At 47.4% G+C, this 24,629-nt stretch overlaps 1 protein-coding gene across 1 annotated transcript in view; it reads right to left on the bottom strand.

Moving 5' to 3' along the window:
* The window catches only part of pcca (propionyl-CoA carboxylase subunit alpha), a 76,705-nt gene that overhangs the window by 45,286 nt on the left and 6,790 nt on the right, over positions 1 to 24,629 (bottom strand). The window contains exons 5-6 of the mRNA XM_038979658.1: positions 22,223 to 22,336; positions 21,973 to 22,026 (exon numbers count right to left, since the gene is read on the bottom strand). Of these exons, the coding sequence (XP_038835586.1) occupies positions 21,973 to 22,026; positions 22,223 to 22,336 (168 nt within the window). The remainder of the gene's footprint in view (positions 1 to 21,972; positions 22,027 to 22,222; positions 22,337 to 24,629) is intronic.

Below are 24,629 nucleotides of genomic sequence, written 5' to 3'. Positions count from 1 at the left end.
ACATAATGAACAGACCTGGGTTAGTATCGAGATGCTACCTATACCAACCTACATAATGAACAGACCTGGGTTAGTATAGAGCTGCTACCTATACCAACCTACATAATGAACAGACCTGGGTTAGTATAGAGCTGCTACCTATACCAACCTACATAATGAACAGACCTGGGTCAGTATAGAGCTGCTACCTATACCAACCTACATAATGAACAGACCTGGGTTAGTATAGAGATGCTACCTATACCAACCTACATAATGAACAGACCTGGGTTAGTATAGAGTTGCTACCTATACCAACCTACATAATGAACAGACCTGGGTCAGTATAGAGCTGCTACCTATACCAACCTACATAATGAACAGACCTGGGTTAGTATAGAGCTGCTACCTATACCAACCTACATAATGAACAGACCTGGGTCAGTATAGAGCTGCTACCTATACCAACCTACATAATGAACAGACCTGGGTCAGTATAGAGCTGCTACCTATACCAACCTACATAATGAACAGACCTGGGTTAGTATAGAGCTGCTACCTATACCAACCTACATAATGAACAGACCTGGGTTAGTATAGAGCTGCTACCTATACCAACCTACATAATGAACAGACCTGGGTCAGTATAGAGCTGCTACCCATACCAACCTACATAATGAACAGACCTGGGTTAGTATAGAGCTGCTACCTATACCAACCTACATAATGAACAGACCTGGGTCAGTATAGAGCTGCTACCTATACCAACCTACATGATTAACAGACCTGGAAACATGACCCACTACCCCTGGAAACATGACCCACTACCCCTTCTACATGACCCACTACCCCTGGAAACATGACCCACTACCCCTGGAAACATGACCCACTACCCCTTCTACATGACCCACTACCCCTGGAAACATGACCCACTACCCCTGGAAACATGACCCACTACCCCTTCTACATGACCCACTACCCCTTCTACATGACCCACTACCCCTTCTACATGACCCACTACCCCTGGAAACATGACCCACTACCCCTGGAAACATGACCCACTACCCCTTCTACATGACCCACTACCCCTTCTACATGACCCGCTACCCCTTCTACATGACCCGCTACCCCTGGAAACATGACCCACTACCCCTTCTACATGACCCACTACCCCTTCTACATGACCCACTACCCCTGGAAACATGACCCACTACCCCTTCTACATGACCCACTACCCCTGGAAACATGACCCACTACCCCTGGAAACATGACCCACTACCCCTTCTACATGACCCACTACCCCTTCTACATGACCCACTACCCCTTCTACATGACCCACTACCCCTGGAAACATGACCCACTACCCCTGGAAACATGACCCACTACCCCTGGAAACATGACCCACTACCCCTTCTACATGACCCACTACCCCTTCTACATGACCCACTACCCCTGGAAACATGACCCACTACCCCTGGAAACATGACCCACTACCCCTGGAAACATGACCCACTACCCCTTCTACATGACCCACTACCCCTTCTACATGACCCGCTACCCCTGGAAACATGACCCACTACCCCTGGAAACATGACCCACTACCCCTGGAAACATGACCCACTACCCCTTCTACATGACCCACTACCCCTGGAAACATGACCCACTACCCCTTCTACATGACCCACTACCCCTGGAAACATGACCCACTAACCCTTCTACATGACCCACTACCCCTTCTACATGACCCACTACCCCTTCTACATGACCCACTACCCCTGGAAACATGACCCACTACCCCTGGAAACATGACCCACTACCCCTGGAAACATGACCCGCTACCCCTGGAAACATGACCCACTACCCCTTCTACATGACCCGCTACCCCTGGAAACATGACCCACTACCCCTGGAAACATGACCCACTACCCCTTCTACATGACCCACTACCCCTGGAAACATGACCCACTACCCCTGGAAACATGACCCACTACCCCTTCTACATGACCCACTACCCCTTCTACATGACCCACTACCCCTTCTACATGACCCGCTACCCCTTCTACATGACCCGCTACCCCTGGAAACATGACCCACTACCCCTTCTACATGACCCACTACCCCTTCTACATGACCCACTACCCCTGGAAACATGACCCACTACCCCTGGAAACATGACCCACTACCCCTTCTACATGACCCGCTACCCCTGGAAACATGACCCACTACCCCTTCTACATGACCCACTACCCCTTCTACATGACCCACTACCCCTTCTACATGACCCACTACCCCTGGAAACATGACCCACTACCCCTTCTACATGACCCACTACCTCTTCTACATGACCCACTACCCCTTCTACATGACCCACTACCCCTTCTACATGACCCACTACCCCTGGAAACATGACCCACTACCCCTGGAAACATGACCCACTACCCCTGGAAACATGACCCACTACCCCTTCTACATGACCCAGTACCCCTTCTACATGACCCACTACCCCTTCTACATGACCCACTACCCCTTCTACATGACCCACTACCCCTTCTACATGACCCACTACCCCTTCTACATGACCCACTACCCCTGGAAACATGACCCACTACCCCTGGAAACATGACCCACTACCCCTTCTACATGACCCACTACCCCTTCTACATGACCCACTACCCCTGGAAACATGACCCACTACCCCTTCTACATGACCCACTACCCCTTCTACATGACCCACTACCCCTGGAAACATGACCCACTACCCCTTCTACATGACCCGCTACCCCTGGAAACATGACCCACTACCCCTTCTACATGACCCACTACCCCTTCTACATGACCCGCTACCCCTGGAAACATGACCCACTACCCCTTCTACATGACCCACTACCCCTTCTACATGATCCGCTACCCCTGGAAACATGACCCACTACCCCTTCTACATGACCCGCTACCCCTGGAAACATGACCCACTACCCCTTCTACATGACCCACTACCCCTTCTACATGACCCGCTAACCCTGGAAACATGACCCACTACCCCTTCTACATGACCCACTACCCCTTCTACATGACCCGCTACCCCTGGAAACATGACCCACTACCCCTTCTACATGACCCGCTACCCCTGGAAACATGACCCACTACCCCTTCTACATGACCCACTACCCCTGGAAACATGACCCACTACCACTGGAAACATGACCCACTACCCCTTCTACATGACCCACTACCCCTGGAAACATGACCCACTACCCCTTCTACATGACCCACTACCCCTTCTACATGACCCACTACCCCTGGAAACATGACCCACTACCCCTTCTACATGACCCGCTACCCCTGGAAACATGACCCACTACCCCTTCTACATGACCCACTACCCCTTCTACATGACCCGCTACCCCTAGAAACATGACCCACTACCCCTTCTACATGACCCGCTACCCCTGGAAACATGACCCACTACCCCTTCTACATGACCCACTACCCCTGGAAACATGACCCGCTACCCCTGGAAACATGACCCGCTACCCCTGGAAACATGACCCACTACCCCTTCTACATGACCCACTACCCCTTCTACATGACCCGCTACCCCTGGAAACATGACCCACTACCCCTTCTACATGACCCACTACCCCTGGAAACATGACCCACTACCCCTTCTACATGACACACTACCCCTGGAAACATGACCCACTACCCCTGGAAACATGACCCACTACCCCTGGAAACATGACCCACTACCCCTGGAAACATGACCCCCTACCCCTTCTACATGACCCGCTACCCCTGGAAACATGACCCCCTACCCCTTCTACATGACCCACTACCCCTGGAAACATGACCCCCTACCCCTTCTACATGACCCGCTACCCCTTCTACATGACCCACTACCCCTTCTACATGACCCACTACCCCTTCTACATGACCCACTACCCCTTCTACATGACCCACTACCCCTTCTACATGACCCACTACCCCTTCTACATGACCCACTACCCCTGGAAACATGACAGTACTTAAGGTATATAAACAGGGAAAGAGGGACGGGAAGAGGGGCGCTTGTTCTCTCCCCCGTTGTCTTTGTGTTGAATAGAGCCCGTTGGATATTGCTTCCTGCCTGACACACAGTGGCAGAGCCTCAGGGCCCATCGTCAGGCCTTACAGCAGGGCAGTAAGGCTGTGGCCCAAATGGCAACCTATTCCCTATGATGTGCATCATCTTTGACTGGGCTCTGGTCTGAAATAGTGCACTATATAGGGAATTGGGTTCCATTTGGGTCGTAGCTTAAGGGCCTGTTATTAGTATGGAGATTCACCCTCAATGACTCCCAATTCAGCACCATTAAAGTGAATGGGCCCTGGTTCCCATAGCATGACACACAGGACAAAGGCAGAGAAGGAGAAGAGGGGGACTCGACCCAGAGATAATTCTGCTGTTTGTAAATAATAAGCTTAGCTGAGAGGGACAAAGAGAAGCCCGGTGAAGAGAGAAAACAGATGAACAAAACCCCTACTTTAGTGAAATGATTTAAGTTTTACACAAAAGGTACCTTCATTCTCATTTCATCAGTAGTCTTCCTTGTTAGACTTTGACTTGGTTGTAGAGATCACTGTTTGAACAATATATACAAGTCCTCCATCTTGGTTGTAGAGATCACTGTTTGAACAATATATACAAGTCCTCCATCTTGGTTCCAGATCACTGTTTGAACAATATATACAACTCCTCCATCTTGGTTCCAGATCACTGTTTGAACAATATAGACAACTCCTCCATCTTGGTTCCAGATCACTGTTTGAACAATATATACAAGTCCTCCATCTTGGTTCCAGATCACTGTTTGAACAATATATACAAGTCCTCCATCTTGGTTCCAGATCACTGTTTGAACAATATATACAAGTCCTCCATCTTGGTTCCAGATCACTGTTTGAACAATATATACAGCGCCTTCGGAAAGTATTCATACCCCTCTGCATTTTGTTGTGTTACAGCCTGAATTCAAAATGGATTAACACATCTACACACAATATCCTGTAATGACAAAGTGATAACATGTTTTTCAAATGTTTTGCTAATTTATTTTAATACAAACACACAAGTATTGACTCACACCCCTGAGTCAATACTTTGTAGAAGCACCTTTGGCAGTGATTACAGCTGTGAGTCTTTCTGGGTAAGTCTATAAGAGCTCTAAATTCTTCAAGCTCTGCCAAGTTGGTTGATGATCATTGCTAGGCAGCCATTTTCAAGTCTTGCCATAGATTTTCAAGCTGACTGAAGGGGTGTGAGTCAGGAACATTCAATGTCTTCTTGGTAAGGAACTCTAGTGTAGATTTTGCCTTGTGTTTTAGGTTATTGTCCTGCTGAAAGGTGAATTTGTCTCCCAGTGTCTGGTGGAAAGCAGACTGAACCAGGTTTTCCTCTAGTACTGTGACTGTGCTTAGCTGTATTCCGTTCATTTTTATCCCCCCCAAAAAACCTCTATAGTCCTTGCCGATGACAAGCTTACCCATAAAATGATGCAGCGACCACCATGCTTGAAAATATGAAGAGTGGCACTCAGTAATGTACTGGATTTGTCCCAAACATCACACTTTGTATACATTTTTTGCTGTTTTACTTTAGTGCCTTATTGCAAACAGGATACATGTTTCAGAATATGTATTTTGTACAGGTTTCCTTCTTTTCACTCTGTCATTTAGGTTAATATCGTAGAGTATACAATGTTGATCCATCCTCAGTTCTCCTATCACAACCATTAAACTCTGTTTTAAAGTAACCATTGGCCTCATGGTGAAATCCCTGAGCAGTTTCCTTCCTCTCCAGCAACTGAGTTAGGAAGGATGCCTGTATTTTTGTAGGGACACCATCTAAAGTGTAACTAACAACTTCACCATGCTCAAAGGAATAGGTAATGTCTAATTGTATTTATTTTTTTACCCATGTACCAATAGGTGCCCTTCTTTGTGAGGCATTGGAAAACCTCCCTGGTCTGTGTGGTTGAATCTGTGTTTGAAATTCTTTGCTGGACTGAAGGGACCTTACAGATAATTGTATGAGTTGGGTACAGAGATGAGGTACACACTATTATTGCACAGAGTCCATGCAACTTATTATGGGACTTGATAAGCACATTTTTACTCCAGTACTTATTTAGGCTTGCCATAACAACGGGGTTGAATACTTATTGAGTCAAGACATTTCATCTAAATTTTTTATGAATTAAAAAAATGATCTACTTTGACATTATGGGGTATTGTGTGAAGGCCAGTGACACACTCAATGTAATCCATTTTAAATTCAGGCTGGAACAACAAAATGTGGAAAAAGTCAAGGGGTGTGAATAATTTCTACAGGCGCAAAGTATTCACACCTGACTCAATACTTTGTAGAAGCACCTTTGGCGGGGATTACAGCTTTGAGTCGTCTTGGCTGTATCAGCTTTTCACATCTGGATTTGGGGATTTTCTCCCATTCTTCCAAGGAGATTTTCTCAAGCTCTGTTTAGTTAGATGGGGAGCGCCGGGGAACAGCAATCTTCAAGTCTTTCCACAGATTTTCAATGGGATTCAAGTCTGGGCTTCTGCTGGGCCACTCAAGGACTTTCATATTCTTGTTCTGAAGCCATTTCAGTGTTGCTTTGGCTGTATGCTTGGGGTCGTTGTCCTGTTGGAACGTAAATCTTCGCCCCCAATCCAAGGTTGTTTGCATTCTGAAGCAGGTTCTCAAGAATTTGCCTCCATTCATTGTTCCCTCTATCCCTACCAATCTCCCAGTCCCTGCCGCTGAAAAGCATCCCCATAGTATGATGCTGCCACCACCATGCTTCACGGTAGGGATGATGTTAGATGGGTGATGAGCTGTGCCCGGTTCTCTCCAGACATAGCGCTTTGCATTCAGACCAAAGAGTTCAATTTTAGTCTGATCAGACCACCAAACCTTTTGCCTCATGCTCTGTCTTTCACAGGCCTTTTTGCAAACTCCAGGTGTGCTGTCATGTGCCTTTTTCTCAGGAGTGGCTTCCGTCTGGCCACTCTCCCATAAAGCCCAGATTGGAGAAGTTCTGTAAAGACAATTGTCCTTCTGGCAGATTCTCCCATCTCGGACAAGGAACTCTGTAGTTCTGTCAGAGTGGTCATTGGGTTCTTGGTCACCCCCCAGACCAAGGTCTTTCTTGCCCGGTTACTCAGTTTGGTCAGACGGCCAGCTCTAGGCAGAGTCTGGGTAGTTCCATGGTCCTTCTTGCCCGGTTACTCAGTTTGGTAAGACGGCCAGCTGTAGACAGAGTCTGGGTAGTTCCAAGGTCTTTCTTGCCCGGTTACTCAGTTTAGAGCTGGCCGTCTGACCAGGCAGAGTCTGGGTAGTGCCATAAGTTTTCAATTTCCCAATGATGGAGACCACGGTGCTCTTTGGAAACTTTCAACACTCTAGAACTTATTTTATACCCTTCCACAGATATATGCCTCATCACAATTCTATCTTGGAGCTCTACGGACAGTTCCCTGGACTTCCGGGTATAGTTCGTGCTCTGACATGCACTGTCATCTGTGGGACCTTATATAGAGAGGTGTGCTTCTTTCTAAATCATGTCCAAACTGGTGACCATAGGTGGACTCAGGTCAAGTTGTAGTGACATCTCAAGGATGATCAAAGGAAATTGGATGCACCTGAGCTCAATTTAGAATGTCATAGAAAAGGGGTGTGAATACTAATGTCAATTAATATCTGTATTTCATTTGATACAATTGCAAGAATGTCTAAAAACATGTTTTCACTGTCATTATGGGGTATTGTGATGTCATTGTGGGGTATTGTGATGTCATTATGGGGTATTGTGTGCAGATGGGCGAGAAAAAACATTATTTAATCAATTTTTGAATTCAGGCTGTAACAACAAAATGTGGAATAAGTCAAAGGGTATGAATACTTTCTGAAGGCACTGATACAACCCCATCTTTCTCAACTATTTGAACCATATCTAGACATCATTTAGATGGCAGACAATGACAAACACACAACCTATCATCCTTAAGACGAGGACACACAATGACAAACACACAAACCTATTTGTATTTATTATGGATCCTTATTAGCTGCTGCCAAGGGGTCCTGTGGTCAAGCAAAATTAAGGCAGTTTATACAATTTTCAAAACATTACAAAACATTCACAACACACTGTGTGCCCTCAGGCCCCTACTCCACCACTACCCCATATCTACAGTACTAAATCCATGTGTGTGTGTGTGCATGTGTCTATGTTTGTGTTGCTTCACAGTCCCTCTATTCCATAAGGTGTTTTTTATTTGTTTTTTAAATCTACATTTTACTGCTTGCGTCAGTTACTTGATGTGGAATAGAGTTCCATGTAGTCATGGCTCTATGTAGTACTGTGCACCTCCCATAGTCTGTTCTGAACTTGAGGACTGTGAAGAGACTTCTTGTGGCATGTCTTGTGGGGTATGCATGGGTGTCCGTGCTGTGTGCCAGTAGTTTAGACGGCTCGGTGCATTCAACTTGTCAATACCTCTCAAATACAAGCAGTGATGAGGTCAATCTCTCCTCCACTTTGAGCCAGAAGAGATTGACATGCATATTATTAACATTAGCTCTCTGTGTACATCCAACGGCAGCCGTGCTGCCCTGTTCTGAGCCAATTTCAATTCTCCTCATTCCTTTTGTGGCACCTGACCACACGACTGAACAGTAGTCAAGTTGCGACAAAACTAGGGCCTGTAGGACCTGCCTTGTTGATAGTGTTGTTAAGAAGGCAGAGCATCACTTTATTATGGACAGACTTCTCCGCATCTTAGTTACTACTGTATCAATATGTTTTGACCATGACAGTTTACAATTTAGGGTTACTCCAAGCAATTTAGTCATCTCAACTTGTTCACTTTCCACATTATTTATTACAATATTTAGTTGAGGTTTAGGGTTTAGTGAATGTTTTGTCCCAAATACAATGCTTTAAGTTTTAGAAACATTTAGTGCAAACTTATTCCTTGCCACCCACTCTGAAACTAACTTCAACTCTTTGTTAAGTGTTGCAGTCATTTCAGTCGCTGTAGTAGCTGACGTGTATAGTGTTGAGTCATCCGCATACATAGAAACTCTGGCTTTACTCAAAGTAAGTGGCATGTCGTTAGTAAAAATTTTAAAAAGCAAGGGGCCTAAACAGCTTCCCTGGGGAATTCCTGATTCCATTTGGATTTTGTTGGAGAGGCTTCCATTAAAATAACACCCTCTGTGTTCTGTTAGACAAGTAAATCTTTATCCACATTATAGCAGGGGGTGTAAAGCCATAACACATATGTTTTTCCAGCAGCAGACTATGATCGATAATGTCAAAAGATGCAGTGAAGTCTAACAAGACAGCCCCCACAATCATTTTAGCACAAATTTCTCTCAGTCAATCATCAGTCATTTGTGTAAGTGCTGTGCTTGTTTAATGTCCTTCCCTATAAGCTGATAGCCAATCAATATTTAAAAATCACCCAGAAAATATACTTCTGTTGATATCACATACATTATCAAGCATTTCACACATATTATCCAGATACTGACTGTTAGTACTTGGTCTATAGCAGCTTCCCACAAGAATGGGCTTTAGGTGAGGCAGATGAACCTGTAGCCATATTACTTCAACAGTATATAACATTATATCAGACCGAGGCTCTGCCTCAGACCGAGGCTCTGCATCTGTCCTCGTGCTACTAGACCTTAGTGCTGCCTTTGACACCATCGATCACCACATTCTTTTGGAGAGACTGGAAACCCAAATTGGTCTACACGGACCAGTTCTGGCCTGGTTTAGATCTTACCTGTCGGAAAGATATCAGTTTGTCTCTGTGAATGGTTTGTCCTCTGACAAATCAACTGTGCATTTCGGTGTTCCTCAAGGTTCCGTTTTAGGACCACTATTGTTTTCACTATGTATTTTACCTCTTGGGGATGTTATTCGAAAACATAATGTTAACTTTCACTGCTATGCGGATGACACACAGCTGTACATTTCAATGAAACATGGTGAAGCCCCAAAATTGCCCTCGCTAGAAGCCTGTGTTTCAGACATAAGGAAGTGGATGGCTGAAAACTTTCTACTTTTAAACTCGGACAAAACAGAGATGCTTGTTCTAGGTCCCAAGAAACAAAGAGATCTTCTGTTAAATCTGACAATTCATCTTGATGGTTGTAAAGTCGTCTCAAATAAAACTGTGAAGGACCTCGGCGTTACTCTTGACCCTGATCTCTCTTTTGACGAACATATCAAGACTGTTTCAAGGACAGCTTTTTTCCATCTACGTAACATTGCAAAAATCAGACATTTTCTGTCCAAAAATGATGCAGAAAAATTAATCCATGCATTTGTTACTTCTAGGTTAGACTACTGCAATGCTCTACTTTCCGGCTACCCGGATAAAGCACTAAATAAACTTCAGTTAGTGCTAAATACGGCTGCTAGAATCCTGACTAGAACCAAGAAATTTGATCATATTACTCCAGTGCTAGCTTCCCTACACTGGCTTCCTGTTAAGGCAAGGGCTGATTTCAAGGTTTTACTGTTAACCTATAAAGCGTTACATGGGCTTGCTCCTACCTATCTTTCCGAGTTGGTCCTGCCGTACATACCAATACGTACGCTACGGTCACAAGACGCAGGCCTCCTAATTGTCCCTAGAATTTCTAAGCAAACAGCGGGAGGCAGGGCTTTCTCCTATAGATCTCCATTTTTATGGAACAGTCTGCCTACCCATGTGAGAGACGCAGACTCGGTCTCAACCTTTAAGTCTTTACTGAAGACTTATCTCTTCAGTAGGTCATATGATTGAGTGTAGTCTGGCCCAGGAGTGTGAAGGTGAACGGAAAGGCTCTGGAGCAACGAACCGCCCTTGCTGTCTCTGCCTGGCCGGTTCCCCTATCTCCACTGGGATTCTCTACCTCTAACCCTATTACAGGGGCTGAGTCACTGGCTTACTGGTGCTCTTTCATGCCGTCCCTGGGAGGGGTGCGTCACTTGAGTGGGTTGAGTTACTGACGTGATCTTCCTGTCTGGGTTGGCGCCCCCCCCTTGGTTTGTGCTGTGGTGGAGATCTTTGTTGGCTATACTCGGCCTTGTCTCAGGATTATAAGTTGGTGGTTGAAGATATCCCTCCAGTGGTGCGGGGGCTGTGCTTTGGCAAAGTGGGTGGGGTTATATCCTTCCTATTTGGCCCTGTCCGGGGGTATCTTCGGATGGGGCCACAGTGTCTCCTGACCGCTCCTGTCTCAGCCTCCAGTATTTATGCTGCAGTAGTTTGTGTCGGGGGGCTAGGGTCAGTTGGTTATACCTGGAGTACTTCTCCTGTCTTATCCAGTGTCCTGTGTGAATTTAAGTATGCTTTCTCTAATTCTCTCGTTCTCTCTTTCTTTCTCTCTCTCTGAGAACCTGAGCCCTAGGACCATACGTCAGGACTACCGGGCATGACGACTCCCTGCTGCCCCCAGTCCGCCTGGCCTTGCTGCTGTTCCGGTTTCAGCTGTTCTGCCTGCGGTTATGGAACCGCCACCTGTCCCAGACCTGTTGTTTTTCAACTCTTAATGATCGGCTATGAAAAGCCAACTGAAAATTATTCCTGATTATTATTTGACCATGCTTGTCATTTATGAACATTTTGAAAATCTTGGCTCTCTCTAATTTTCTCCTTCTCTCTTTCTTTCTCTCGGAGGACCTGAGCCCTGGGACCATACGTCGGGACTGCCGGGCGTGGTGGCTCCTTGCTGTCCCCAGTCCGCCTGGCCTTGCTGCTGTTCCGGTTTCAGCTGTTCTGCCTGCGGTTATGGAACCGCCACCTGTCCCAGACCTGTTGTTTTTCAACTCTTAATGATCGGCTATGAAAAGCCAACTGAAAATTATTCATGATTATTATTTGACCATGCTTGTCACTTATGAACATTTTTGAACATCTTGGCATAGTTCTGTTATAATCTCCACCCGGCACAGCCAGAAGAGGACTGGCCACCCCTCATAGCCTGGTTTCTCTCTAGGTTTCTTCCTAGGTTTTGGCCTTTCTAGGGAGTTTTTCCTAGCCACCGTGCTTCTACACCTGCATTCTAGCTGTTTGGGGTTTTAGGCTGGGTCTCTGTACAGCACTTCGAGATATTAGCTGATGTACGAAGGGCTATATAAAATAAACTTGATTGATTGATTAGATCTTCTCTATGCTTTCCAGGAATGTGGTTCTGAATATAGACCGCAACACCGCCTCCGTTGACATTTCTGTCTTTTCTGTAAATGTTATAACCATGTATTGCTACCACTGTATCAAAGGTATTATCTAAGTGAGTTTCAGAGATAGTCAGAATATAAATGTTACAATCAAGTTATTGACTTCATGGACCTTGTTTCTTAGGCTACATATGTTAATATGGGCTATTTCTTTGCACTTTCCTGGGTTGCTTGATGTTTTTAACGCTTTACTGGGAAGTTTGTCAGAAGTAGACTTACTCATGTTATTTACATTGGAGCTGATTGTGCAGGGTGAGCTGCACAAAGTAGTCTTCCTACTAGGACACCGCCTCAGTGCTAACAGTGTAACTCTGGTTCATAGTCTCATGATTACTGCTTACAATAGCTGTAGGATTAACAGAAGTATTCGGTGTAATTAGGGGTACATAAATTAAATGACTTACATTGTGTTTGCCAATGCCCCTTGGATCATGTACATTTGATGCAGCATTATGACAACTCATTGTCACAATGGTAGGGATTAACAACCAGTCAGTGTTTCAACGCAGCATTGAAATGCGTGGACAGAGTCCAGGAGCCAAGATCATTTGGATGGACTCCGTCATTCCTGTAGAGTATCTACGGTTTCCAGAAGGTGTCAAAGTTATCTATAAAAAAGTGACTCCAGCAGAGCTACAGTAGTCTTTTAGCCAGTTGTGTAATGCCAGCAGTCTGCTGAATTTTTCACACCCGCGGCCCAACGATGGTACTGGACCTGAAATGATTGGCCGTTTTTTGGAATCTTAATGCTAAAATCAGTTCTTTAAAATACATTTTCAAATGTTCCAAGCTAGCCCTCCTGATGTCGTTTGACCCCACATGGACTACGACAGTGTCAGCTCCTGGCATCGGTGGTAGAACAGTCGGAAGCAGCCTTGTGATGTCCTGTACTCGTGCTCCTGGGTAGAACAGTAGGAAGCAGCCTTGTGATGTCCTGTACTCGTGCTCCTGGGTAGAACAGTAGGAAGCAGCCTTGTGATGTCCTGTACTCGTGCTCCTGGGTAGAACAGTGGGAAACAGCCTTGTAGCCTTGTGATGTCCTGTACTCGTGCTCCTGGGTAGAACAGTAGGAAGCAGCCTTGTGATGTCCTGTACTCGTGCTCCTGGGTAGAACAGTAGGAAGCAGCCTTGTGATGTCCTGTACTCGTGCTCCTGGGTAGAACAGTAGTAAGCAGCCTTGTGATGTCCTGTACTCGTGCTCCTGGGTAGAACAGTAGGAAGCAGCCTTGTTATGTCCTGTACTCGTACTCCTGGGTAGAACAGTAGGAAGCAGCCTTGTGATGTCCTGTACTCGTGCTCCTGGGTAGAACAGTCGGAAGCAGCCTTGTGATGTCCTGTACTCGTACTCCTGGGTAGAACAGTAGGAAGCAGCCTTGTGATGTCCTGTACTCGTGCTCCTGGGTAGAACAGTAGGAAGCAGCCTTGTTATGTCCTGTATTCGTGCTCCTGGGTAGAACAGTCGGAAGCAGCCTTGTTATGTCCTGTACTCGTGCTCCTGGGTAGAACAGTAGGAAGCAGCCTTGTGATGTCCTGTACTCATGCTCCTGGGTAGAACAGTAGGAAGCAGCCTTGTTATGTCCTGTACTCGTACTCCTGGGTAGAACAGTAGGAAGCAGCCTTGTTATGTCCTGTACTCGTGCTCCTGGGTAGAACAGTGGGAAGCAGCCTTGTGATGTCCTGTACTCGTGCTCCTGGGTAGAACAGTCGGAAGCAGCCTTGTGATGTCCTGTACTCGTGCTCCTGGGTAGAACAGTGGGAAGCAGCCTTGTGATGTCCTGTACTCGTGCTCCTGGGTAGAACAGTGGGAAGCAGCCTTGTGATGTCCTGTACTCGTGCTCCTGGGTAGAACAGTGGGAAGCAGCCTTGTTATGTCCTGTACTCGTGCTCCTGGGTAGAACAGTAGGAAGCAGCCTTGTGATGTCCTGTACTCGTACTCCTGGGTAGAACAGTGGGAAGCAGCCTTGTGATGTCCTGTACTCGTGCTCCTGGGTAGAACAGTGGGAAGCAGCCTTGTGATGTCCTGTACTCGTACTCCTGGGTAGAACAGTGGGAAGCAGCCTTGTGATGTCCTGTACTCGTGCTCCTGGGTAGAACAGTGGGAAGCAGCCTTGTGATGTCCTGTACTCGTGCTCCTGGGTAGAACAGTCGGAAGCAGCCTTGTGATGTCCTGTACTCGTACTCCTGGGTAGAACAGTGGGAAGCAGCCTTGTGATGTCCTGTACTCGTGCTCCTGGGTAGAACAGTAGGAAGCAGCCTTGTGATGTCCTGTACTCGTGCTCCTGGGTAGAACAGTGGGAAGCAGCCTTGTGATGTCCTGTACTCGTGCTCCTGGGTAGAACAGTCGGAAGCAGCCTTGTGATGTCCTGTACTCGTGCTCCTGGGTAGAACAGTAGGAAGCAGCCTTGTGATGTCCTGTACTCGTGCTCCTGGGTAGAACAGTCGGAAGCAGCCTTGTGATGTCCTGTACTCGTGCTCCTGGGTAGAACAGTAGGAAGCAGCCTTGTGATGTCCTGTACTCGTGCTCCTGGGTAGAACAGTGGGAAGCAGCCTTGTGATGTCCTGTACTCGTGCTCCTGGGTAGAACAGTAGGAATCAGCCTTGTGATGTCCTGTACTCGTGCTCCTGGGTAGAACAGTAGGAATCAGCCTTGTGATGTCCTGTACTCGTGCTCCTGGGTAGAACAGTGGGAAGCAGCCTTGTGATGTCCTGTACTCGTGCTCCTGGGTAGAACAGTGGGAAGCAGCCTTGTGATGTCCTGTACTCGTACTCCTGGGTAGAACAGTAGGAAGCAGCCTTGTGATGTCCTGTACTCGTGCTCCTGGGTAGAACAGGGTTTTTGCCTTGGGGACCGAGATGTTTCTCACCATAGTGCTGCCTATGATGACAGCTGGTGATGTTGAATGGACCGGTCTCTCAGGCAGCCTCACGGTCTGTTGAGGGTGGGAGCTCCGAGGATCTGAAGCTGAGATAGGAGCGACCGGAGAGGGAGACAGGACCGAGGACGAAGACGCAGGTACCTCCGGATCCGATCTTGATTGGGAAGCCCCCAAGGAAGAAGGCGCCGGAACCTCTGGATCCAGTGCAGCAAAGCCGTTTCTGGTCTGTGTCAGTTCTGGGCTCAACATCTCCATGGAGACCCCCGTTGTCAGAGGACGCCTCTTTCAACTTCCACGGCGAGTGACGTACCTCCGTGGCTGGTTAGTTGGGTCGAGAACAACGCCGTTCTCCAGGGAAGGGGGAGACCCCTTCGGGGATGGAACCCTGCCGAGCACCGGCCAATCGGCTGTGGAGAGCCGACACGGCGGCGAAACTTCCACTAGAACAAAGCAGCGTCCGGCTAATGGGGTGGAAGAAGATGAAAGAGTAGGCGGGTTCCCCAGTAGCTTGTGTAGGTTTGCTACTTGCTTGCTAAAAGTAGCTACTTTGCTCCTGTAGGCTTCCGCAAGCAAGCAGTTGCTACATTGAAAGTCAGCCTGGTCCACATTGTCCCGGAACAAAGTCAACATAGCTCCTGCAGCGCTGGAAACATTCAATAGCGGCCTCCATTTGAGACCGCCAAGACAGCTAGGCTAGCTGGGCTTTCGTGTCTCGAGACCGATAGCAGCGCTCACAGCAATTTAGCCCAACAGAGCCGCAGGATCCAAAATAAAATAAATGTATATTAAAAACACTGTCAGATTTTAAACCAAGGTTTTTAGTTCAGGTTTCAGCGATCAACAGCGTTTAACAACAACAAACATCTGTCCTTTATACGAGGACCCAATGAAAAACACACAACCTATCATCCTCTAAATCAGTGTTTCCCCAACTCGGTCCTGGGGCCCCTCCCCCGGGTGCACGTTTTGGTTTGTTACGCTGATTCCAATAACCAACTCATCATCATGTTTGATTATTACCAAACATACTCCCAGGGGGGCAGGACTGAGTTGGGGAAACCTGCTCTAAATGAAGACACACAATGACAAACATCTATCCTCCCTCCCTCCTCTGGTACCATGTTGTGACATCTCACTATTTAAATCACAATAAACCCGGCTGAGCCTTTTCAGACCTGCCTCATCCTCTCACGTCCAAACGGCTGTTCTTAACACACTAGTGAGCGGAGCACCACGCGCCATTCTGCCAGGCGCAAACAAATGAGTCTCCAACAATAAGAGGTGGTGTAATCGGACCCCTGAGTTAAGTGGGTGCATGTGTCCTAGAGCGCTCAACACAAGTGTGAAATGCTCGTGTTCATCTGCAGAGACCAAAAATAATTACACATTTATTTTAAAATGGAAGGATCCACCGACACATTGAGGGACAATACATTCTACTATACTCCAACCCCCGTATCCCTTCAGCTCTATTCAGCCTGAGGTGCTTTCTCATGCTAACAGAACCCTTACCCTAATCCCCCCCCAGCTTTACCCCTCACCCCCAGAGCGTTTTGCAATGCGTAAATCTGGCACTAACTATTCACCCACTGTTACAGGAGGGGGAGGCCCATTGACTTGCTAATGTAATGACATCTCCATTTCCACAGCAGGCTCCCATCAGGCAGCGGACGACCCACTCACATACAGAGCAAGAGCCTTGTTCCAGGGCAACACAATAGGAATGGGGGATACTGGGTATTGGGGATGATTCAAATCATGGGAGATGTTTTAGTTCCAATGAAGGAAATTATGCCATTTACCTGTGGGATTAGCTTCAATGTACTATGGCCCACCTTCGGGTGCCTTGCATGATACGCCACAACGGAAAGGAAAAAGGGGAATACCTAGTAAATTGTACAACTGAATGCATTCAATGGGAGTGTGGAATGGGAGGGAGCGATGTCAGGGTTGTTTTAGGACATTGAATGATGGTGGGAGAGGTACTTAGTTAACCATGAGGTAAATATGCATGTTGTTATTTTCCTGTGGAACTAGGTGAGTTTTAGATTTGCCGTACCAACACAGCCTTGCATAACGGCATGGTTCCACGTGTGTCATCAGCTAAACGTACCAACACAGCCTTGCATAACGGCATGGTTCCACGTGTGTCATCAGCTAAACGTACCAACACAGCCTTGCATAACGGCATGGTTCCATGTGTCATCAGCTAAACGTACCAACACAGCCTTGCATAACGGCATGGTTCCATGTGTGTCATCAGCTAAACGTACCAACACAGCCTTGCATAACGGCATGGTTCCATGTGTCATCAGCTAAACGTACTAACACAGCCTTGCATAACAGCATGGTTCCATGTGTGTCATCAGCTAAACGTACCAACACAGCCTTGCATAAAGGCATGGTTCCATGTGTCATCAGCTAAACGTACCAACACAGCCTTGCATAACGGCATGGTTCCATGTGTCATCAGCTAAACGTACCAACACAGCCTTGCATAACGGCATGGTTCCATGTGTCATCAGCTAAACGTACCAACACAGCCTTGCATAACGGCATGGTTCCATGTGTCATCAGCTAAACGTACTAACACAGCCTTGCATAACGGCATGGTTCCATGTGTGTCATCAGCTAAACGTACCAACACAGCCTTGCATAACGGCATGGTTCCATGTGTGTCATCAGCTAAACGTACTAACACAGCCTTGCATAACGGCATGGTTCCATGTGTGTCATCAGCTAAACGTACCAACACAGCCTTGCATAACGGCATGGTTCCATGTGTCATCAGCTAAACGTACTAACACAGCCTTGCATAACGGCATGGTTCCATGTGTCATCAGCTAAACGTACCAACACAGCCTTGCATAACGGCATGGTTCCATGTGTCATCAGCTAAACGTACCAACACAGCCTTGCATAACGGCAAGGTTCCATGTGTCATCAGCTAAACGTACTAACACAGCCTTGCATAACGGCATGGTTCCATGTGTCATCAGCTAAACGTACCAACACAGCCTTGCATAACGGCATGGTTCCATGTGTGTCATCAGCTAAACGTACTAACACAGCCTTGCATAACGGCATGGTTCCATGTGTCATCAGCTAAACGTACTAACACAGCCTTGCATAACGGCATGGTTCCATGTGTGTCATCAGCTAAACGTACCAACACAGCCTTGCATAACGGCATGGTTCCACGTGTGTCATCAGCTAAACGTACCAACACAGCCTTGCATAACGGCATGGTTCCACGTGTGTCATCAGCTAAACGTACCAACACAGCCTTGCATAACAGCATGGTTCCATGTGTCATCAGCTAAACGTACCAACACAGCCTTGCATAACGGCATGGTTCCACGTGTGTCATCAGCTAAACGTACCAACACAGCCTTGCATAACGGCATGGTTCCATGTGTCATCAGCTAAACGTACTAACACAGCCTTGCATAACGGCATGGTTCCATGTGTGTCATCAGCTAAACGTACCAACACAGCCTTGCATAACGGCATGGTTCCATGTGTCATCAGCTAAACGTACCAACACAGCCTTGCATAACGGCATGGTTCCACGTGTGTCATCAGCTAAACGTACCAACACAGCCTTGCATAACAGCATGGTTCCATGTGTCATCAGCTAAACGTACCAACACAGCCTTGCATAACGGCATGGTTCCACGTGTGTCATCAGCTAAACGTACCAACACAGCCTTGCATAACGGCATGGTTCCATGTGTGTCATCAGCTAAACGTACTAACACAGCCTTGCATAACGGCATGGTTCCATGTGTCATCAGCTAAACGTACCAACACAGCCTTGCATAACGGCATGGTTCCATGTGTGTCATCAGCTAAACGTACCAACACAGCCTTGTATAACGGCATGGTTCCATGTGTGTGTCATCAGCTAGACGTACTAACACAGCCTTGCATAACGGCATGGTTCCATGTGTGTGTCATCAGCTAGACGTACTAACACAGCCTTGCATAACGGCATGGTTCCATGTGTCATCAGCTAAACGTACCAACACAGCCTTGCATAACGGCATGGTTCCATGTGTGTCATCAGCTAAACGTACCAACACAGCCTTGCATAACGGCATGGTTCCATGTGTGTCATCAGCTAAACGTACTAACACAGCCTTGCATAACGGCATGGTTCCATGTGTCATCAGCTAGACGTACTAACACAGCCTTGCATAACGGCATGGTTCCATGTGTCATCAGCTAGACGTACTAACACAGCCTTGCATAACGGCATGGTTCCATGTGTGTGTCATCAGCTAGACGTACTAACACAGCCTTGCATAACGGCATGGTTCCATGTGTCATCAGCTAAACGTACCAACACAGCCTTGCATAACGGCATGGTTCCATGTGTGTCATCAGCTAAACGTACTAACACAGCCTTGCATAACGGCATGGTTCCATGTGTCATCAGCTAAACGTACTAACACAGCCTTGCATAACGGCATGGTTCCACGTGTGTCATCAGCTAAACGTACTAACACAGCCTTGCATAACGGCATGGTTCCATGTGTCATCAGCTAAACGTACCAACACAGCCTTGCATAACGGCATGGTTCCATGTGTCATCAGCTAAACGTACCAACACAGCCTTGCATAACGGCATGGTTCCATGTGTGTCATCAGCTAAACGTACTAACACAGCCTTGCATAACGGCATGGTTCCATGTGTGTCATCAGCTAAACGTACCAACACAGCCTTGCATAACGGCATGGTTCCATGTGTGTCATCAGCTAAACGTACCAACACAGCCTTGCATAACGGCATGGTTCCATGTGTCATCAGCTAAACGTACCAACACAGCCTTGCATAACGGCATGGTTCCATGTGTCATCAGCTAGACGTACCAACACAGCCTTGCATAACGGCATGGTTCCATGTGTCATCAGCTAAACGTACCAACACAGCCTTGCATAACGGCATGGTTCCATGTGTCATCAGCTAGACGTACCAACACAGCCTTGCATAACAGCATGGTTCCATGTATCATCAGCTAAACGTACCAACACAGCCTTGCATAACGGCATGGTTCCATGTGTCATCAGCTAAACGTACCAACACAGCCTTGCATAACGGCATGGTTCCATGTGTGTCATCAGCTAGACGTACCAACACAGCCTTGCATAACGGCATGGTTCCATGTGTCATCAGCTAAACGTACTAACACAGCCTTGCATAACGGCATGGTTCCATGTGTGTCATCAGCTAAACGTACCAACACAGCCTTGCATAACGGCATGGTTCCATGTGTCATCAGCTAAACGTACTAACACAGCCTTGCATAACGGCATGGTTCCACGTGTGTCATCAGCTAAACGTACCAACACAGCCTTGCATAACGGCATGGTTCCATGTGTGTCATCAGCTAAACGTACCAACACAGCCTTGCATAACCGCATGGTTCCATGTGTGTCATCAGCTAAACGTACCAACACAGCCTTGCATAACGGCATGGTTCCATGTGTGTCATCAGCTAAACGTACCAACACAGCCTTGCATAACGGCATGGTTCCATGTGTCATCAGCTAAACGTACCAACACAGCCTTGCATAACGGCATGGTTCCATGTGTCATCAGCTAAACGTACCAACACAGCCTTGCATAACGGCATGGTTCCATGTGTGTCATCAGCTAAACGTACCAACACAGCCTTGCATAACGGCATGGTTCCATGTGTCATCAGCTAAACGTACCAACACAGCCTTGCATAACGGCATGGTTCCATGTGTCATCAGCTAAACGTACCAACACAGCCTTGCATAACGGCATGGTTCCATGTGTCATCAGCTAAACGTACCAACACAGCCTTGCATAACGGCATGGTTCCATGTGTCATCAGCTAAACGTACTAACACAGCCTTGCATAACGGCATGGTTCCATGTGTCATCAGCTAAACGTACTAACACAGCCTTGCATAACGGCATGGTTCCATGTGTGTCATCAGCTAGACGTACCAACACAGCCTTGCATAACGGCATGGTTCCATGTGTCATCAGCTAAACGTACTAACACAGCCTTGCATAACGGCATGGTTCCATGTGTCATCAGCTAAACGTACCAACACAGCCTTGCATAACAGCATGGTTCAATGTGTCATCAGCTAAACGTACCAACACAGCCTTGCATAACGGCATGGTTCCATGTGTGTCATCAGCTAAACGTACCAACACAGCCTTGCATAACGGCATGGTTCCATGTGTCATCAGCTAGACGTACCAACACAGCCTTGCATAACGGCATGGTTCCATGTGTGTCATCAGCTAAACGTACCAACACAGCCTTGCATAACGGCATGGTTCCATGTGTCATCAGCTAAACGTACCAACACAGCCTTGCATAACGGCATGGTTCCATGTGTCATCAGCTAAACGTACCAACACAGCCTTGCATAACGGCATGGTTCCATGTGTGTCATCAGCTAAACGTACCAACACAGCCTTGCATAACGGCATGGTTCCATGTGTCATCAGCTGAACGTCGGAGGGGTCTTTAATTTAACCTTTATTTAAGTTGTCAAGTCTTGTGTCTGTCTGCAGGACATTGGGCCCGTGTAATGTGGAGGTATAACTGCGAAAACATTCTTCTTTAAGTAAATTACTTCAAATAATTTGAAAGATGTTACATTTTCTTATCATGAAGTGAGCCTTTTGGCGTCTGTGTGTTAAGTTTCCATATCAGGTTTTCACCCGGAGAATCACACCCTTAATAAAATTAACTTCAGGGGGTGCTGAAGCCTGTTGATAAGGGAAACAGAGGGGGAAATACAGAGAGGTGTGTGTGTTCCCAACAGTTGTAAATCCCAGCACTACTCACCAGTCTCTTGGCAAACTCTTTATTTTCAGACAGAAAGCCGTAGCCTGGATGCACCTTCAGACACAGAAGAGAAAAGGTTTCAAACACATCAGCAAACACAACCGTGTGTGTGTTCAAATGTTGGTGTGTGTGTTCAAATGTTGGTGTGTGTGTTCAAATGTTGGTGTGTGTGTTTAAAAGTTGATGTGTTTGTGTGTGTGTTATGTGTGTGTGTGTGTGTGTGTGTGTCAACGTGTGTCGTAAATCTCACGGCCTGGGATCCAGTCTTCCTGATAGCGTCCATGATGGCGTCCATGTTGAGGTAGCTCTTGTTGGTGGGGGCGGGGCCTACACACACTGCCTCGTCAGCCATCTTCACATGGACCTGAGGTGGCACAGAGAAAAACAAGTATTTATTCAAATGCGGCCAAAGCGGCAAGCCTCAATCATATGGTTCACAGACACTGGCGCACACGCAGCCACTACCGCAGACGCAGCAGACACTACCGCAGACGCAGCAGACACTACCGCAGCAGACACTACCGCAGCAGACACTACCGCAGACGCAGCAGACACTACCGCAGACGCAGCAGACACTACCGCAGACGCAGCAGACACTACCGCAGCAGACACTACCGCAGCAGACACTACCGCAGCAGACACTACCGCAGCAGACACTACCGCAGCAGACACTACCGCAGACGCAGCAGACACTACCGCAGACGCAGCAGACACTACCGCAGACGCAGCAGACACTACCGCAGACGCAGCAGACACTACCGCAGCAGACACTACCGCAGCAGACACTACCGCAGCAGACACTACCGCAGCAGACACTACCGCAGCAGACACTACCGCAGCAGACACTACCGCAGCAGACACTACCGCAGACGCAGCAGACACTACCGCAGACGCAGCAGACACTACCGCAGACGCAGCAGACACAACCACAGACACAGCCACTACAGCAGACACAAGCACTACCACAGACGCTGGCACTACCACAGACACTACCACAGACACTGGCACTACTACAGACACTACCACAGACACTGGCACTACCACAGACACGGGCACTACTACAGACACTGATACAGACACTACTACAGACACTACCACAGACACTGGCACTACCACAGACACGGGCACTACCACAGACACGTGCACTACCACAGACACTGGCACTACCACAGACACAGACACCACTACAGACACCACTACAGACACTGATACAGACACTGATACAGACACATACACTACTACAGACGCATATGCTACAGACACAGACCGCACTACAGACACTAGCACTACTACAGACACTACCGCAGACACAGTACTACAGACACAGGAACTACAGACACAGACACTACTACAGACAGAGCCACTACTACAGACAGAGGAACTACAGACAGACAACACTACAGACACAGACAACACTACAGACACAGACAACACTACAGACACAGACAACACTACAGACACAGACAACACTACAGACACTGGCACTACAGACACTACAGACAGAACGGGATCTTAAGCACTTAGATTTTTTTTTTTGCAGGACCCAACGTATCACAGGAAATGGATGAGGTTTTGGCTCGAACGCTACTTTCAAAACTACTGGCTGAAATTATACAACATCTATGTAGCATCATTTTAAATAACTAAATATTCAAGAGGACAAAAACTAGCCAGAGCATCAACTGTGGTCCATTCATCTGACACAGACCTTTTCTGTTAAATTAAACAAGTTGTAAAACAAGGAAGAAATGTTTCATTGGGTGAGAGTGGTATTCTGAAAACACAACATCAAGGCCAAGCAGCCAATCATCTTCTGAATCTCACATCACCATCCCCCCCCCCCCACGGAGCCAGACCCTCAGCAGATTGAGTGACAGACACTGTCACCACCAGGACACATTCCACAGGATTAACATCAACATCTGGATCAACAAGGTGGCAGAAGGAGAGTGTGTGTGTGTGTGTGTGTGTGTGTGTGTGTGTGTGTGTGTGTGTGTGTGTGTGTGTGTGTGTGTGTGTGTCTCGGGGGGGTGGGAAGGGGGTTACAGGCCAGTTGGTTCCCTGCGTCTCTTAACAAAGAAGTGTTAAGGGAGGCATCATGTCTGCTCCACAGCTAAACACCACTTCAAAACCTGTCCAACACATCCACAGGTCAATGGGACTTCACTATTACCTGGTCCATCTTACGGGTCGTCCTTTGTCCATTACATTGACACACATCTGGTCCATCTTAGGAGCTGTACTTGGTCCATTACATCTGGTTCATTGACATACAACAATATTAACATCAACCGTAGAGCCTCCGGAGCACATCAACAGTCCCCCATCTACCCCTGTGTCCTGGTCAACGTTTTGGTGGGTACTCAACAGTCCCCCATCTACCCCCTGTGTCCTGGTCAACGTTTTGGTGGGTACTCAACAGTCCCCCATCTACCCCCTGTGTCCTGGTCAACGTTTTGGTGGGTACTCAACAGTCCCCCATCTACCCCTGTGTCCTGGTCAACGTTTTGGTGGGTACTCAACAGTCCCCCATCTACCCCCTGTGTCCTGGTCAACGTTTTGGTGGGTACTCAACAGTCCCCCATCTACCCCCTGTGTCCTGGTCAACGTTTTGGTGGGTACTCAACAGTCCCCCATCTACCCCTGTGTCCTGGTCA

This window comes from Salvelinus namaycush, chromosome 40 (assembly GCF_016432855.1).
Source record: "Salvelinus namaycush isolate Seneca chromosome 40, SaNama_1.0, whole genome shotgun sequence".
NCBI lineage: Eukaryota > Metazoa > Chordata > Actinopteri > Salmoniformes > Salmonidae > Salvelinus > Salvelinus namaycush.
The sequence above is the reverse complement of the archived record's forward strand: the minus strand, read 5'-3'. Positions and strand labels throughout refer to the sequence as shown.